The 17,362-nt window shown below is 36.1% G+C and overlaps 1 protein-coding gene across 3 annotated transcripts in view; it reads left to right on the top strand.

Annotated features, from left to right (window-relative positions):
- SNX29 (sorting nexin 29) overlaps positions 1 to 17,362 on the top strand; it is a 140,284-nt gene that overhangs the window by 109,957 nt on the left and 12,965 nt on the right. Inside the window, exon 21 of one of the 3 annotated variants that reach the window (XM_050713721.1) lies at positions 8,895 to 8,976. The exons of the other annotated variants lie outside the window; for them this stretch is intronic. Within the exon in view, the coding sequence (XP_050569678.1) occupies positions 8,895 to 8,907 (13 nt within the window). The 3' untranslated portion in view covers positions 8,908 to 8,976. Of the gene's footprint in view, positions 1 to 8,894; positions 8,977 to 17,362 lie in introns of those variants that run through there. 3 annotated transcript variants of the gene reach the window in all.

Raw genomic sequence — 17,362 nt, forward strand, 5'->3', positions numbered from 1 at the left:
GTGAAGTTTTTGTTTTATGATTTTATTTTGCAGAAAAAGTTAGCTTGGATTTCAGGTATTGATATGACTATGGGAGTGATGAGTAGTCACTGAGGTGACGTAGTTAGGATACATGGCATTGCTGCATCAGGTGTGTGTGTGGGGATAACAGGGTATTACTTCAGTTGCATAAGTGATTTGGGAAATACTAGTAGCATGATTCTATTTTGGAATTTTGTTTTGCTCATTCTGTAGCACATGTTCAGTCTGCAGTTGCAGGCAAAAAGTTCTTGGGGCATTTGGTAATAAGACAGCAAAATGTCCTGTCCGTGGAATTCACACTATATGCAGCCCCAGTGTTCTGCTGGTGGTGCAGGTGTTTATCTGTTAAACAGTACATTCAAAAGCAAATAATTAAACCTTGAAATACTGCAAAACAATATCAGTGTGAAGTAAGGAAGTTTAAAATGCAATTCCGAATAGATTAATTTCTCAAAAAAAAAAAAAAAAAAAGAGTTGGTAATGGCATGACACTTATTAAAGCTATTGTACATATATGTGGCTTCTAATAGAGTAAATGACAGTATTCACGTAATAGGTTCTAAACTGCTGTGGCCAGTGGCCAGATTTTTACCTGATTACATTCTTTGAAGACCAGCCTCTGTTACCAGCTTGGCACTGAAAGAGTTCAGTATCTCTTTAGCAAATCTCAGGTATGTTCTGTAACAGTAAGCGAGCACTCTGATAAAGAGGAATATAATTTACATGAACAAACTGGGAATAGCATTTGCTTAAATATGTGACTTTAATTAGTAAAGCACCTCATAATAACTGAAACATGGTAATGAAGCTAATTTATTGCCATGTTAATTGATTGATCTACTCATCAAACTATGTAGAGACATTACACAATATTTATCTTCCAATAGAACTGTTGCCAAGCACTGATGATTGTTGAAATAAAAATATCCTAGATATCTAAAATTTTATTACCATGCTGAGATAATGCAGGAAGTTCTACTGCAAAAAGGCACTATTCTTTTGTGGATGTTTCAGTGACAATTGACAATTAAAATACTTGGAGTCGATTGTTTTTAGAAAGCTATAGTTGTCTAACTGTGTTCTTGCTTTCTGCATTCGTTACTTTGTAACTGATGGTTGTCTTTTAATCTCTAAAAACTTGTGAGGCTTGACATCAGGAAAAAAATAAATAAAAAAGTATCAAAACTCTGCTCCTGATCTAAGGGAAACATGAAGTAGGGCAAAAATTGTTTGGTCCAAGTATATCAGAATTCGTACTTTAATCTCTCTTCCTTCTGTAAGAGTTAAGATTAGAAAATAGTATTATGATGTTATATATTCTTTTATTTTTTTGTTTTGGTGCATATCAACATTGAAGACATGCATTACATGGCATTCTACAGATGCATTAAATTTTCCTTTCCCTTCTCTAAGTAGTTAAGAGGGTTTGATAATGTTAGAGGAAAAAGAGGAAGGACAAAATATATTGGGAGGAGTAGAAACAGTGATAAAGAGGCTGCACATATAAGCAGGGAGAGAGAAACAAAGAGTGCTTAAAGTCAAAAGAAGAGAGGCTGCACAAAGTAAGGAAGTGCTGAGAAAACCTGGTACTTGAGGGTTCCTAGAAGCATTTGGGTTTATAAAGCTAGCTATTTTTAATGCAAACAAATGAAGATGTTACAGATGTAATCCTTGATTTTTACAAATGATGACTTGAAAAACAAGTACAGTTTTTTCACAGTAGCTTAAAAAAGAAAAAAAAAAGTTTTGTGGCACCCTCTGGGTGCTTAGAGAAAGTGGAAAATTCTATCTGGGGTTTGACATTATGTGAAACAAAACTTGGATCCTGGCTCTAATTTATAGGACACTCAAAACTTGAATAGTCATTGAAAAAGTGTGTCAAGGCTTTGTCAGATAGCATTTTTTGCAATTCTGCTATGCTTTTCCACATGGCAAACAATTGCTCTGCATCCTCCTAGTTGATTCAGACCTAAGATTTGCAAAATTACTTCTTAATTCCTTTTTATTAATTGTAGTTAGTCTTGAATTAACTAATTATTAAAGCTAACATCTGTAATTTGAGCTAGGAAAAGTCAATTACCTGTGGAAGTTGATTTCCTCTGCAAACTATAATATAGTTTTATTCTACTGTGTGAAAAAAGTGCAAGGGATTTAAGGAAGCTATGGTTAAGTTCAGGTCCATTATTGACGAAATCTTAGGTTACTTTAGAGACTTTTGTCAGCACACTTATGTCAGTTAGGAGTGTGTGCTTAGAAAATCCTTCAAACAGCTATGGAAGGTGCCACCTGTGCTGGGAAGAAGAATGCACCTGTACGAGCAGGAAATTTTGCTTGCTTTTGTTTCTCTCTCTCGTGATCCTAAGGAGCAGTTTGCAGTAAGGGGTGCTGTTAAAAATATATACAGAAAAGCTCCTTACTCTTATTTGCCATCAGAGCAATTGAAAATCCAAATTTGCATTCATGCCCCCTGCATTCCCCTTGCCAACCCCCTGTGGCCTGGGTTACTTTAGCTGTTTCAAGTTCCACAGAACTGACGTCTTCCCCATCAATTTTTTTTTCAATGTATGATTTTCTTTTGATAACCAGAGTTAACATGCGCATGTTTCAGCCAAAGAGATTGCAGTCTACGATGCCCTAATTTTGGGACAATTATCATAGCAATACCATTAGCAGCGTTCATGGTCTTCAAACAGTTGTTGTAGGTGGAGATACATTCCAAGAACCAATCAGCTCTGAAAATACCTGCTGAGTTCAACTTGGTTCTGCTGTTTCTAGTTTTACAGAAGTTAGCAGTCAAATAACTACTCAGGAGAGCTTAAATGTGATTTTTTAATTGGGAAGAATAATATGCTTATTTACTGATGATTTATGGAAGGTGCCTAGAATTATCAATGTGATCTATTTTGAATACAAATGCTATAATCATATACATTTCAGATCAAAATTTAATCCAAGTGAAAATTTAGAATATGTTTTCATATTCTAAAAATTGTTTTGATAGTTCATCTTTTTCTCAACTGTTAAATGAAAAAGGACTAGAAACTCTCCTCAGCTTTTTGTTCTTTATTCCTGTCAGCAGCATTTCTAGAGGCTGTATTTCTTCATCCAGCAGTTGGTCCTATTAAGAGAAATTAGCCAGCAGTTCCAAATGTAAATGGATTTTATTCAGATGAAAAAATCTGTTCCACTGCATATCTCTCTTGGTCTCATTTTCTTGACTTTCCTGCTTTCCCTTGCACTTCCTCTCTGTTTCACTTTTAAGGCAATCCTCAGCAGAAGCCTATCAGTATTCAGAGTACAATTGAAATAATTTTCTCCCCCGGATTATGGGTAATGTTGAAAGTATTACAGAAACACATCCTTCTAAACTCACCCTACTGAAATATCTCAGTGTTATATTGTTCCAGGACTAAGACAACTCAAAAAATGTTTATCTTGATGTAATGCACAATAAAACTGCTATGTCATACTGCAGCTCCATAACACTGAGACGTTTCATGTATTGTATTTATTGTCTCATTATTGAGTCTTGCCATAAAGGAAAAAAAAAAATCAACTTCACTTTCAAATACCGTGACTTATACTGGTTAACATCTCCATAAGGACAGTGAGACTTGCTCTTGCAAAGTTCATTCCTATGAATTGTTTGACAGGCAAATAGGTGTTAATGAGTGTATTTCCATCAAGTAGATTTTGGTCTTTTTTTTTGGTGTGTCTTCAGAGTGACCTCTACAGTGCAGTGCCTCTGCAAGGAATAACATCTTGTGTGCTGGACTAGAAGTGAATGCTCTTTAGTCAGCACTAGAAGCATTTGAGGGCTTCTGATCTTTTATAGTTGCCTCTGAATAAAGTAGGAAATCTTGTTTAATGCTGCCTGAGAAAACAGACAATGTTAAAACAGGCAGTGCTGACATTTTTTATGGGAAAATGTTGAAACGTATGAGGGAGAGGTTGTAGTATGGTGTTTCCTTCACGTGTGTAGAAATGTACAAGAAATGCTCTCCATTTCATGGTTTAAAAATGTGTGGGGCAAGAATTTAAAGCAAGTAGACTGACAGTAGCAGCCATAAAGGACTTTGTGTGTTGCTGTTCAGACCTAACTGGTATAGATCTGTTTCCTTTATAAACACTCAACGCTCAGAACTGTGTTCTGAAATAAACGCAGATTATGTTGAACAAAGGCATGTTCAATGGTACAGCAAATTTAAGGGCTCTACAAAGAGCTTTTAAATGTGCTGTACATTTTCTGATGGGTCTATTTCCATCCCCTTTTGCAGATAATAAAAAAGGCTCTAGGAGAAATTCAAAATGCCAGATTGCCTACCATGAAAATATAAAATCATCAATTCACCTAGTATTTCTTAATTTAACACCACTATAACACGCAAATACAGTTTCATGTCTCTTCTGTCGCTCTTGATTACTCTTGGCTCCTAGGTTGTACAAGATAATTATTTTACAGACCCTTTTTCCTTAGAGTAGGAAACTCAGGTCAAGGTGGGAAGTTGCTCAGTTTAACTAAGGAGCTGTGTGGATCAAGATGCTTTTGAATGTTTTTTTGGTTTGGCCCCAGGAGTTGTGCCATCACTTCCCATCCTTTTTCCTCCTGGTTAACAACAGGACTGGTAGCGAAAGATCATTCTGAGAGAGGAGCCATCATTGTCAAGAACATTTGTTTCTTCCTTCTCTTCTCACTCTTTTACTGCCTGCAAATAAACTCAGTCAGTCTTTGGTAATATGGAGGTTTTCTGATTTATGCAGTTTCTCTCTGTAAGTTTTAACTTGTAGCGATGCAAGAAGAGGTTGAGATTTTTCTCCAAGAACGTGCAACCAGTTCAAGTTGTGTCATCACAGCAGTGAGCCAGTTTCCTTGGTGACAAGTCCCATGCATGGCCCCGTTAAAAAGTGAATGCTTCATATATTCAGGCATTTGTGTTGAAGCAGGTGTTTCTGAAATTGGTAGCAAAGAATGGGCTCTATAACCAGTAAAGAAAGTTGCAATTTTGAGGCTGGGCGGAAAAGAGAGAATGCATTTATTCTCATTTTCACTTTGCAGTCAAGATAAAATTAAACCAGAAAAGAGACCTTCAAAAATACTCATCTCTGCCATCCCTGTTTTTCTATCTTAAAATTCTCAGTTCTTAGTTTAAATTCACATTTCTGTCAATAAGGAAGTAATTGTAAGGCCGAGTACTCAGAAGTACAGGTTAACTTACAGCAATAAAATCAAATCTTTAATATGTTTCACAGGGAAAACAAAATAGCTCAGACTGTAAATCATCTTCAGTAAAAAAAAAAATAGTTCAAAGACCTATCAATACATTTGAGCACCAGTTCTTGATATCCAACCTTGAGTAATCACAGGTAGGAAAAATGTGGAATAGGAAAGGAATTGTTTGTGTCTCACTTCTGCAAGTGACTGTGACTTATAAGTGTCCATTGCCTTCACTGTGTTTGACAATTATTGCTTCTGTGGCATGTGTATTTTTTTGGGAAAGCAGTTTCTTTCTGCTTCCTCTGGCTGGAAAGTTTAGTCCTTTCTTGAAGGTCAGGGTTTGTTTTTATTTTTCCTCAGTTCCAGTGGCAGCAGTGACAGAAAAGCTATTCTCCTTTGAGGTCCATTAAAACAAACAAACAAAAACAAAGAAACAAACAGACAAAAAAAACAAAACAAAGCAAACAAAAAAAACAACAATGCAATTAGTTGTCCATTTTCTCTGCTGAGATTTTTACAGCAAACATTAGCCCAATAAATGAGAAAAATGCAACATAAGACTGTAAACTGTAAAATGTAAGATAAAACTGTCATTAATTCCCAAATACATCTTATATAGGTATGAAATCAATTTGTAGAGCAAGACAGGTATTTAAAATACAAGCAGAGATCACTTGTTTTGGTAGAAGGAGGTAACTAATAAGTTTTTAGACATACAACTGTTACACTGAGGAAAATATATAAAGTCCTTTGGTGAGATCTATAGTTTTGGTTCTAAATGTGAATCAAACCATATTCTATAGCCTAGCAACAAAAATGAATCATTTGTATGAAAACACTTATGTGTTCCCCAAACTGGCAAGTATCTGCTAAGGCTTTGGTTAGTTAAGTTAATAGCTATTTCTAATTATAAACACAAAACTTCCAACTCCCATACCTCATTCATAAACGATAGATCCAATCTTCTTTAAAGGTCTTTGTCAACTTCCAATCCTAGCTACAAAAAGCAGAATACTAGAAATACTGTCATAATTGTGTACAGTATGTCAATGTATTGGCCTCATTCTTGATAGCATGAAAGTATTTTATTATGCAGTAAGGTATTAAATATTTTTTTTTCCAGCAATGTCAGCAGCCATCTTGAAATCTTTTCTTTATAAAGTGGCATGATATTCCAAAGTGAATAAAAGAATAATGTTCTTCTTGTCAGGCTATAGTCATATAACTTTCCCTGCCATTCAAGTATAGAATTAATGTATGTTTCTTGTAAGCATTGTGTTTTTGTACCAATATGCTCAATTTTTAATGTCTGTTAGTACTGGTTAATAAAATTAATTAATGACATATAGGAACAGAATTTAACACAAGAAGGTATCATAATATGTTAGGGTACACAGCAGTGTCTAGGCTGTAGTTTAATTTAACAACAGTGCATAAAAGCAGAGATTGCAAGTCCCTTGCAAGAGTAGGTAGTTGTTCACAGGAGTAGTTCTGTTAATTGCAGGGATTTTTCCAGCGAGTACTTTCAGGAGGGGTTTTCAGCCTGACAAAGTATACCAGAAATGTCTTAAACTGGCAGCTTTCACAAAATATATTTTGAATGGTGGAATAAAAGTGTATCAAACAGCAGGGTTTCTTCCCAAAACTCTGAGTGAGGTCGCTGTGGTTGAAAACCTGAGAGAGTCAACAGGGAGCTGAGGTCTATATTTCAATAAAGAAAATGTGAAATGAGGGCAGTAATAGGTGAATTGATTTGAAGGAGGTAAGTCGATGTGTAGGTTGTTAAATGCAGGAGCGAATTGGTTTAGATGGGGAGCTGTTGGACTGACTGACTTCTGGGCAACAGAGGTTTAGCTCAGCTAAGTAGTATTGACTGAGCGTAAGAGTTTGATGAGAGAAGAATTAGGCATAATTAGAAGCAAACAGAATAGATGGGGAAGTGTTGGGCAATAAAGCGTGTTGTGGCTGTTGATGTGAATTAATATAAAAAAACAACTGGAGAAGGTGGGGATTAAAAGAGTGAATTAGCAAAGTAAAAGTAACAGAGTCATGGGACTGCGTGAGGCAGGTTGGAGTGAATGAAGGGAATGTATGTTAAAATGAAGTGGGAAAGGAAGATGGTGGGAAAGAATGAAACATGGAGAGAATCTCTCCTATGGGATTTGTTTTCCTTTACTGGAGTTTGCGCGCACACAGAAAAGAAGCCATTTCATTTAAGTCATTGTGATTTGTTTTCATTTATTGGAAATGGCAGTGGTAGCTGAAATAACAGATAGAGAAAAGGTTCACCATAGGCACAGAATTTTTTACTTCTCCATTATGTAGAAGGTATTTTATCTTTCCTTTGAAAATAAGCCTTGGTATGGGGAAAAAAAGATGTATATTGTCTATTCTGTTGTTTTGAAAGATTGTTGTTGGGTATAAATATTCAACTCTGCCTCAGATCTTGGTATGCAAAGGTCTGGTGTAATAAATATTCTGCGTTCAGTTGTTACCCCTTGTGTAGAGCAAATTAAATAATTATCAGGAAATGATTCCTCCTCTTCAGAAGTCTCACCTGCTCGGTGGTCATTCAGTGTGCCTATTCTCTGGCTGCTAATACAAAACTTTCTTTCTTCCTTTAATCCTCAGACGTCTAAGCTCCAATTTTCTCCTTCTAATACCCTGAAAATATTTTCGAGAAGTGCCTTTTCTCTTCACCTAGCAAATAATTTCATTCCTTTTAAGTAAGGAGTGACAGGTGTGGTATTTTTATAAGGTTGCTGCTTTTATTTTTCCAGAACATTGGCTTATTACAGCCAGACCAAACGATATCCACTGATTGTGGCTAACATGGCTTAAGTCACATTTAAGTTTTATATCTATAGTTTGAACTTTTTCAGTCATGTTAAACACATTCTGAATGTGCAAGCAGGGCTGAGTATTAATGACGTTATTGCATCAACAAAACCATGTGACTAAAGCTAAGCTGATGAAGTGAATTTTATTCAGACAATTTGAAGTTCTTTTTATTTAATATCTGTCTACCTCCAATGAATAAGATACCTTTGTATTCAAGTAAGAATTAAGATTTCTAAAATGTTACATTGCCATGCATATTTTAGGCTTCTGAACAATCTTTCAGCATAAATCAGGACGTCTAGATGTAAAATTATTTTTTTTTTTAGTTCTAGAAACTTAAAAAATGCACAGGTAAATGTTTTGAATTGGAGTTGGATATTTATGCCTTCGTCTAAAGCAGCAAAAGATGATTCAAACTATTTAAAAATGTTCTGCATTAGTCTAATATTGCCTAGTCTTCTGTCGTTTCTAACTACATCGTCTGCATACTTTTGAATCAGTTTTTGCTCATGTAAGCATTCAATAGATTGTCTATTTATATCTTGATTTTCTTCCCCCATGCAACATCATACATACACTACTCATCCCATAATCTTAGAATCTGCATCTGTATTTCATCAGCGAGAAATTATTTTCTTGCACAGATCTAAAACTGTTTACTGGTATCAATATACTGTGAGTAAAAATAGAAACATAAATGTTCATGTGTGGGGCACAGACGCATCCTCACTAAATTAAATCTAGATGATAATTTTATTATGATTTAAAGTACAAATGTTTGTAATATCTGTGTCAGGCTACTGTGCTTATTGTCTAGGCTTAAGGTATGAACTGTATGGAACTGTGTACAGGAAACTGGAACACTTACCAAGGTAAGCTAATCAGTAACTCTTTCAGATGCAGTATTATGCTTGATTCTGACTGTATTTGTACCTCTGATTCATGCTGGCATTCTGCTAGTATTTTACCTTTGTGCACCACTGAATCTATGCACGTTGTGTCGCTCAGCCAGGCTTGCCCAGAGCTTCAAAGTCTGCCTGTCAATTCAATTTACCAGTCTCTGTTAAATTAAGTATCATTGAGAGCTTGAGATAGGTATATTCTCAGTTCAGCAGGCTCTGCAGTGAGGTAATACACTATTTGTATTGTGTTTGTCTCCAGGTGGAAAGCCATAGTGTTATACTCAAACCTTGCATAAAATAAATGCATTTTATTTTTCATACAGAATGATAATTGAGAGCTGTGAAGTATAACCATGAAAATAGTATTAAAAAAAAAAGGTACTTAAGACTGCTTTGCATTAACTTTCTAGATTAATTACTTATTACTAATAGTTGTCAAATATGACATTTTAACTTTTTACATTTGAAAGAGGTTGAAGCCTCTACAGGATTGATAAAAACCTTTCTTGTAAGCCCATAGATCATATTTCTAGTTGAATAGTGAAGAAATCTTACAGCACATTTCCTTTCCTCCAAATAATAATAATCAGTTCCATCTTTTTTTTTTGGTGCGTTCACTAACACATGATTTGTAAAGGGGGTTAAGTCTAATACTCTTGGCCCAAACTCATACATCCTTTGTTTGCGATTGTGTAGTTATTTCTTCATACAATGTAAATCAGTTTCTGGCATGTTTACTTGAGTAGGAGTCTTAAAATATATATATATATATATATATATATATATATAAATGCTCCAAATATTCGTAATACAAAATAAAATCCTTTCATTATATGAATTTGCCTAAATTCTCTAGTAAACAAGATGAGATGTGTGCCTGTGGTAGCTTGACGCTGTATTTCCTGGCTGTCTTCTCTGTCCGTAACAGTTTGCCCTACTGTTTTACTGGAGCTGACTTTTCCAGAAGAGGGGAGCACAGAGGAATTTGCAACTCAAATAATCAATAGCTGAGAATATGCCAAAACTTTGAGAGTCAAGGAAGTGAAGATACAGATGTTTTTGTTGTCACTACTGTATGATGGTGTGGGAGTTACTATGTTTTAAACTACCACAGCTCTATCTTTCCGTCCCTTTTCAATCAATCCTAAATATTATTAATGTTTTAAAATGGGCACAGAATTTCCAATATAAAAAGTCCACAAACATACAGAATATTCTGTTACATCGTAGTACGTATTTTTACATAGCATCCAAGTCATCAAAGAGCAGCAAGCTGGCAAAAAAAATAATCAAATGGAATATTTTTACTTGATATAATTTTTTCTCTGTATATATTTTTAAAATTTCTCAGCAGCCTAGAATACACTGAATTGTCTCTATAGTGACAGTTACTAGAATGAATACATAGTGGTAAAAGTGGATGGTGTGTGATTCATTGCATGATAGTTCAGGACTGTTTCAGGTACATCACTGCTTTGTATGTCTGCTTATGTGCACCCTATGGGTGTCTCTGATCCATTGGAACAATGTTCTTTTCACAAAATTTCCCCTTCCTGAGGCAATTTCGTCCCTACTAAGCTACATTACCCCCTGCTTAGTACCATCTGATATCAGACTTCATGACAATTATAAACGTGATGCATTGATAGCCATTTAATTACCCTTGTTCAACATGGTAGTTATATTGTCAAAGAATACAAGTTAAACAAGACCTCCCTGGCCCAACTCTGCATAAATCCTCAATAATGAACTTGTGTCTTTCAAAGAGTTCCTCTACAAAATCCTACTAGTCTGTAAAATTTATTCTACAGATACACTTGAACTTGCTGATCTATAATTGCTTGTTAAGTTTCTCTTTATGGAGATTATTTTAAGAAAATTGCCAGCTTTAGATATTCACAGTCACATATCAGCATATGTAGCGGAAGATTGCATAACAGCTAGTTCAGGAGATATATTTTGGAGAACTCATAGGTAGGGGAAGGGAACCATCTGCAGGTCTCTTGCAGGAAATAAGTGTGCCACCATGAATTGTTTTGGAAACTAATCATATAAACATGTTGTTTTGTAAGAAGCCATCTGGTCAGTTATAGCAATCTATGTGCAAGTGCAGATGGGTATGAGAGCTCTGGGATCCATAACCCTTAGTTACCATTCACGATCTTCACAATAATGCCTTAGTGCAGACCCCTTTCAATGATGTATTATTCCACTGTGTACAGCAAGAGACAGAATGCTCCAAAATCTGATCTCTTTTTTGGAATGGCAAAGTACTGGTAAAGCCCAGAAAATTTGAAGGAAGAGAAATTTTCCAAGTTACGTTCTCCATACAGCTGAGAGCAGATTTAGGGTAGGTAGTGTAGCACAAGGGCTTTTAGTAGATGGCACCATGTATTTCTTCATTGAACTTCTCATATTCCAAATCACTTTTGGTGATTTTTTTTTTTAGTTAGATTTTGAAATGTACAACTGAAGAGAGGAGTATGTATTTAAATATATGTTCACAGAATGAATAGAAATTGATTAATGGAACTGAAAAAAAAACACTAAATAATTTCTAACTTTCTGGATCACTTATAGTATTAGGAAATTGCATATCATGCAACTGTGGCACTTCAGGAGGTTTTGGAAGCCATGCTGTTCTAACAAAGGATGAGGTGATTTCTAAGCCTTAATCTGTGCATTGAAAAGAACTGAAAGGCTTCTGACTGACTTTAACCAATCTGCGTGGCAAAACATATCACTTGAAACCATTCTGGTCAGGCCTGGATGACATGACCTAGACAGAACTCCATCTGGAAATCCAAGAGAAGTTCAAATCTGTACTTATAAAAATAATCCCATTAACTATATTAAAGATGTGCAAACCTAAAGACTCACGAACCTGATAGAGCTGATCGTATAACTCCAGGGAAAAACAATAGGTTTGGCTTAAGTTCAGAGAAAGTGTGACTTGCTATTTTCAGCTTGAATTCTATTACAGAGAAGCTTGATGAGATATTTTCCAGTAATGCAGACCATCCAAAAATTCACTTTTGTTCCAAGGTTTTCTAAACAGTGGAGGAATGGAAGAAATCACAGACCAGTAAGTGTGTATTTGATATACAAAAGCAGCATTCTTTACTCAGAACATGATTTAGTGGATTTGTTGTTTAGGAACCAGAATCTGAGTAACATGACCTAACAAGTTAGCTGTATCTCCTTATAGTCAGGGCAACAGACCTGTGTTCTCTATTCAGTTCCCAAATACTCATTGTTTTATCTCTAAATTGTCTTTTTGATGCTCTCTGGAATTGAAAATGTTATTTTTTCAAGATATCCGATGCTGAAAAACAATGAATAAGTCTTGTAAGTCACTGCATGCTTTCATTTCCTGCTGATGAGAGTCACAGTAGGGCACAGCAAGCATCAGTCAAACACTGTTTGTATTCTGTAGTCTGAAGATCAGGCCTTGTGCAGAAGTAATCAATCACTCTAGATTAAGCAAAGGGCCCTTTTCATATTGGGTGGTTCTCTGTGACATTTGCAAACACTTTTTTGGCACAGGATGGCATTTGCAAACAGTTTTGGCATAGTGCATTTATGGAATCCATTCTCAGAAATATCGCAAGCTAAGCTGTCAAACATGAGTTCGTAATGTTTGCTACAGATCTCCTAAAATGTCATCGTCTCAGTTCAATTGTGCTTGAAGAATCTGTTCGAGGGTGGTTGGCCAGGGGGAGACTGAGTATTGAAAATACACTGTTCCTTAAATCAGAAAGCTTATGTGCAAATATACCCGCATATGTAAATTTTACATCATTACTAGAATGGCAGATTTAAAAAAATAATAATATAGTAATGAAACAACATGACTTAAAATTTTCCTCCTACTGTAATTGTTAAATTTCGAGTGTTGCAAGAAAACAAAGAATTCTGTAATGGGTATTTCATTGGGAATTTTACCAAAGATTAAGTTTAATTATTGTTCCAAAGTAGAAATTTTGATGATTTTGAAGAGTTAGAAAGAGAAAAGCCTTTCTAAAAGACTTTTCAGAAGTCAAGCTGACAGATGGATATATAAGCTTTATTCCTTTCTCTTAACATAGGAAACTGTAAGGAATACTTGAGAAAATGTGGTTTAGAAAAATTAGTTTATACCTCTTAAACTGCAGTCTTCCAGAACTTATTCATACTCCTTTCTGTACAATGCTGACAGTAATGGGTAAATGGATGTATCCATTCAAATAAATGAGGCAAATAATCTTCATGAGGGAGGTGTCTTTGTACTCGTGCGTGTACTTGGCTTTAATCCAGACCATAACAAGTTTGTTTATACCTAACTGCACGGTTGTTCAAAAGGAGGTGGGTTATTTCTTTTCCTCGTTTGAACTCATATTGAAAAATATTTCAGCAGCCATCAGTCCCTTACGTGAAAATAGCATGAATTAGCTACAGGCCATCACTGAAATTCAAAACATCATACAGAAGCTTTGTTTCTTGGCTTTGTTAATCTGCCAGCTATAAACAGGGCCCATTGAATTCTGTTGTATTTCAGATGCTATTTTTATGATGTATTTTTAATAGATTTGGCACTTCTGTGGTGACAGCAGAATCCATGAAAAGTTAGCAGAATTCTAGAATAACTTCATGTAATTATAGGCACTCATCCATTAGTAACAAAAATTAATGTTATGCATGCTTGTCTTTACTTCCCTGCCATACCACTTCACCTCATTAACAAATTAGTAAAGAAAATAGTTGTTGCTTGTTTTTTAGGAACTTTCTTGAGAATGCTTCAGAGGTCTCCAGATACATTCTTTACAGGGACAAATTAGTCCAAATGCCACTGCAAAAATGCAAAATGATCTCAGCTATTGAGGTCTGTGCAGAAATAATAGAGGTAACTTCATCGTGGAGTTCATCTGCAGCATGCAGAAATCGCACAGCTATTCTCTCCATGCTTGATCCACCAACTGTTTCGGTATGGCCCTAACCCAGGGACAACATGGCTGGAGTACTGGGTCTAAGTATAACATCGGACTATTCTTGTCTATGATGATGTACTCAGGAGCTGCAGATTTCCGAGTCCTAATGCAGACCTTGTTTTATAGTGAAACAGGTTTCTTCAGTTTACTCTTGCTAAAATAACCCTGTTTTAGTCAGAAGTTACAGGAAGAATTTGTACTGGGATGGCTGATGTCACTGTCTCCAAGAGCAGACCAGAATCACTTTTTATCTTATCTTCACATGTGAATTACACAATGCCCCAGAGGTTGATTATACCAACAGCATTGTGAAGGTTTATTTTTAGATTAAGATTTTAAGTGTAATGCAATTGCACTTAAGAGTTTAGTGAAATGCCTGATATATGGGAAGGAGAACCACTAATATGTGGGTCTGCAGAGATTGCTGTTCCCTGTAGAAAATGTTAGAAATCTGTGCCTTGTAAACAGCTTGCATAAAATTGTTTAATTTTGCGACTGCAAAATGAGCCAAAAAGCCTGTTTCTTACTAATCCGTGTCTATTTTAACTCTGATATCTTGTTTCTGGGATTTTATTCTAAGGTGTAAGAACTCATAAATTAATTCTTTATAAGAGATTTAATTTATTAGACTTAATACAGTTTCTGGGCAAGTCATAAATATACTGAACAGCTCTGAAAGTCTGACTCCTTTTAAAGTCTTTCAGTAGAAGACTTCTACAAAATAAGGAGATAAATCCCAAAGCACTAGCTATTGAGAACAGCTAGGTATGACCAAAGGGAAATTAAATGGGACTGGTTTGTATTGTCAGGCAGACTGAATAATTTATCTTGTTTTTACTCTTAGTGCTATAGCTGAGTCAAATGAATCTAAATCCGGGGGACTCCAATAAACCCCAGTGCCCAGCATTTTCTAAGCACAAGGTAGCTGTATGTGTAAGAGGAAAAAATGCTTCAATATCTAACCGTAGAGCTGTTGTTACTGCAGTCAAGTTGATGTATATCACCTGTGTTAGGGCTAAATGTGTCAGCGTAGGCCTTTGCTTTTCAGACCCATACAGTAATCTTGCAAGGAGGAACCATAGGCATGTGCTGTGTATGGTATCTTTTAAGACTTTTCTCTCCTCCTGCTGCTTGCAAAGCTGGAGTATCCCAACAAAGATAAACTTCTCCATCATCTCACTGCCTTCTGGTACTGTATCCATTCATGCGTAATACTGATTTTTACATACAATGCTTCATTGATCTATTTCTAAACCAGGGAAGGTGATACCTCAGGAGATTTTTCAGTTGCTGTTTAGCTCAACATCTATTCAAAGCCATAAAACGTCCTCTGTCAAGGTTGGCTATTCTTCCCAATGCCAAAATCTTCAAGTGGCTGAAAGCCACAAAGTTTAGAGAGACAAGGAGAGGAATAGCTTCCTGGGGAGTTCATAGGCAAAAGTGAAAGTGACTTTCTAGTGATCCCATAACTTCCTTATGGATCAAATCTAGATGGGCAGCAGCCATTTCTGCTGCTGCTTTATGTAGCTAAGAACAAGCTTCTTCATGTAGCTGAGAAATGGAACACTGAGCAGCCCCCAGGCTGTTCCTGCCCAGTGGCTGTGCAGATGCACTCCAGCACTGGAGTTGCACTTCAACAGCTGCCAGCAACATGAGTCACAGCTGATGACCGTTGTCCTAAATTGCAGTTCATTTATTTTTATCTTAAACACCTTGGCAAAGTTGCACCTGCATTAGAGAGGGACCAAGATGATTTACTTTGTAAAGGTTCTGAATCTGATGATACCTGGAGAACTGCACTGGAACTTCAGGAGCTCATGGTCAGCAAGGTACTGTGTGTTTAACTCCTACTGGAGATGGCAGCGGATTTTGCTTCCTGTTAACCTCATCTGGAGTCATGGGTTTAAAAAAAAATAAAATTGGGGGAGTGGGGGCTATGTTTATCATTGCCATTTTGTTTCTTTCTTACAGAGAAAATAATTGAAATCTGACTAAACAGAAAATCTGATTTGTTTGCTGATTGCTGTGGTCTTCTCTATGCTGGCCTGCCTGCTGTCTGTTTAGTTTTTCTCTAATCCAACAAGAACGTTGCATCCCAAGTTGGCTCCCAGTGTTATTTACCAGGCAGCATCATACCTTCTTTGATTAGCTTCCTTTTCTGTGTTGGATGAAATATAAACGTTAGTCCTTGTCTTCATTACCAAGAACAAAGTCAGCATTTCCCTTGTTATTCTGTTGACAGTACTCAATTCTGTACTTTATTTACATATTTTCCCATCTTGATTACTTTTGTTTATTTGGAGAGTACATGTTTAATTTCAGTACACCAAGTTTCAAATCCCTCTCTGTGATTGTTTCCAGCTGCAGGTGCTCTATTTCTATGTTCTATCCAACTCAATTTGAAATATTTTAGCTTAGGGAAACTAAAAATAATAGTCTAAAATTAAGAACAATCAAAAAGCTCCAAAAGATTGAGGTGAAGACATTCTATATTTTCAAGTTTTTAGGTCATGAATCACTATTAGTATCAAGCTTCTGGTTGGGCTGCAGGAACTTGCCCTTAGTATTTAAAAAAAAAAAAAGGCAAAAAAAAAATAATAAAGCAACTGCTATAAAGCACTGTTCTTCACTTTTTGTTATTGCTAGCGTATCTTCCAGAAACTTTACGATGTTTCAGGGACACGTCTAGATGTGCCATGAGAATGGTCATGTCAGCTCTCTTCTGCCTCATTGCCTATATTAATGTCATGGTGTAATCTTCATGAGAAATGAAAAATACTTGAGAAAAACAGCTGATACCTCTTAACTTGATGGAGCAATTAAAACTCAAGCGCTTTCTTGGGAGATCAAAACACAATGTATTGATCACAACTTTTCTTTATAATTCCATTTGCTGTTACGGTAATTTTAAAAGAAGGGTTTTGTTTTTAAAAATAAAATAAACATGGCAATTTGTGCAGGTGCCTTTTTATGATGGGCAGTTTACTTGCAAAACTCTAAGCAAAGACAGCTAAGTTATGTTATTCCCATGGAGACTATTTAAACTATCCTGAAAAGTGTAAGTGTTTCTGCTTGTGGGCAAATATTCTTGCCTGGCTGAATTTGGAGTCAAGAAGAGTCAAGGAACATGGAAGGCACAAAGCTTCTCTACAGGGAAATGTAGGTGGCAGGATTCCAGGATGGGAAACCAGTAACTGCTGCAGTGCTGCCAGCCCTCAGGTCTCACAGCATTGTCCACCAAGAGGCTAGGTTATGTGGTGTTGCAGGTTAAAAGTCAGACATGGTGAAGTGCATCAGAAATAGGAACCAGGTTTTCACTGAAACTACTCTAAGTATATTAGTGAGCTCAGAAGCAATGATAAGCATCGACAGGTAGGAAGAAACTTTCAAAGTTTTCAGATTCTTCTTCTGTATGC

This window comes from Cygnus atratus, chromosome 15 (assembly GCF_013377495.2).
Source record: "Cygnus atratus isolate AKBS03 ecotype Queensland, Australia chromosome 15, CAtr_DNAZoo_HiC_assembly, whole genome shotgun sequence".
NCBI lineage: Eukaryota > Metazoa > Chordata > Aves > Anseriformes > Anatidae > Cygnus > Cygnus atratus.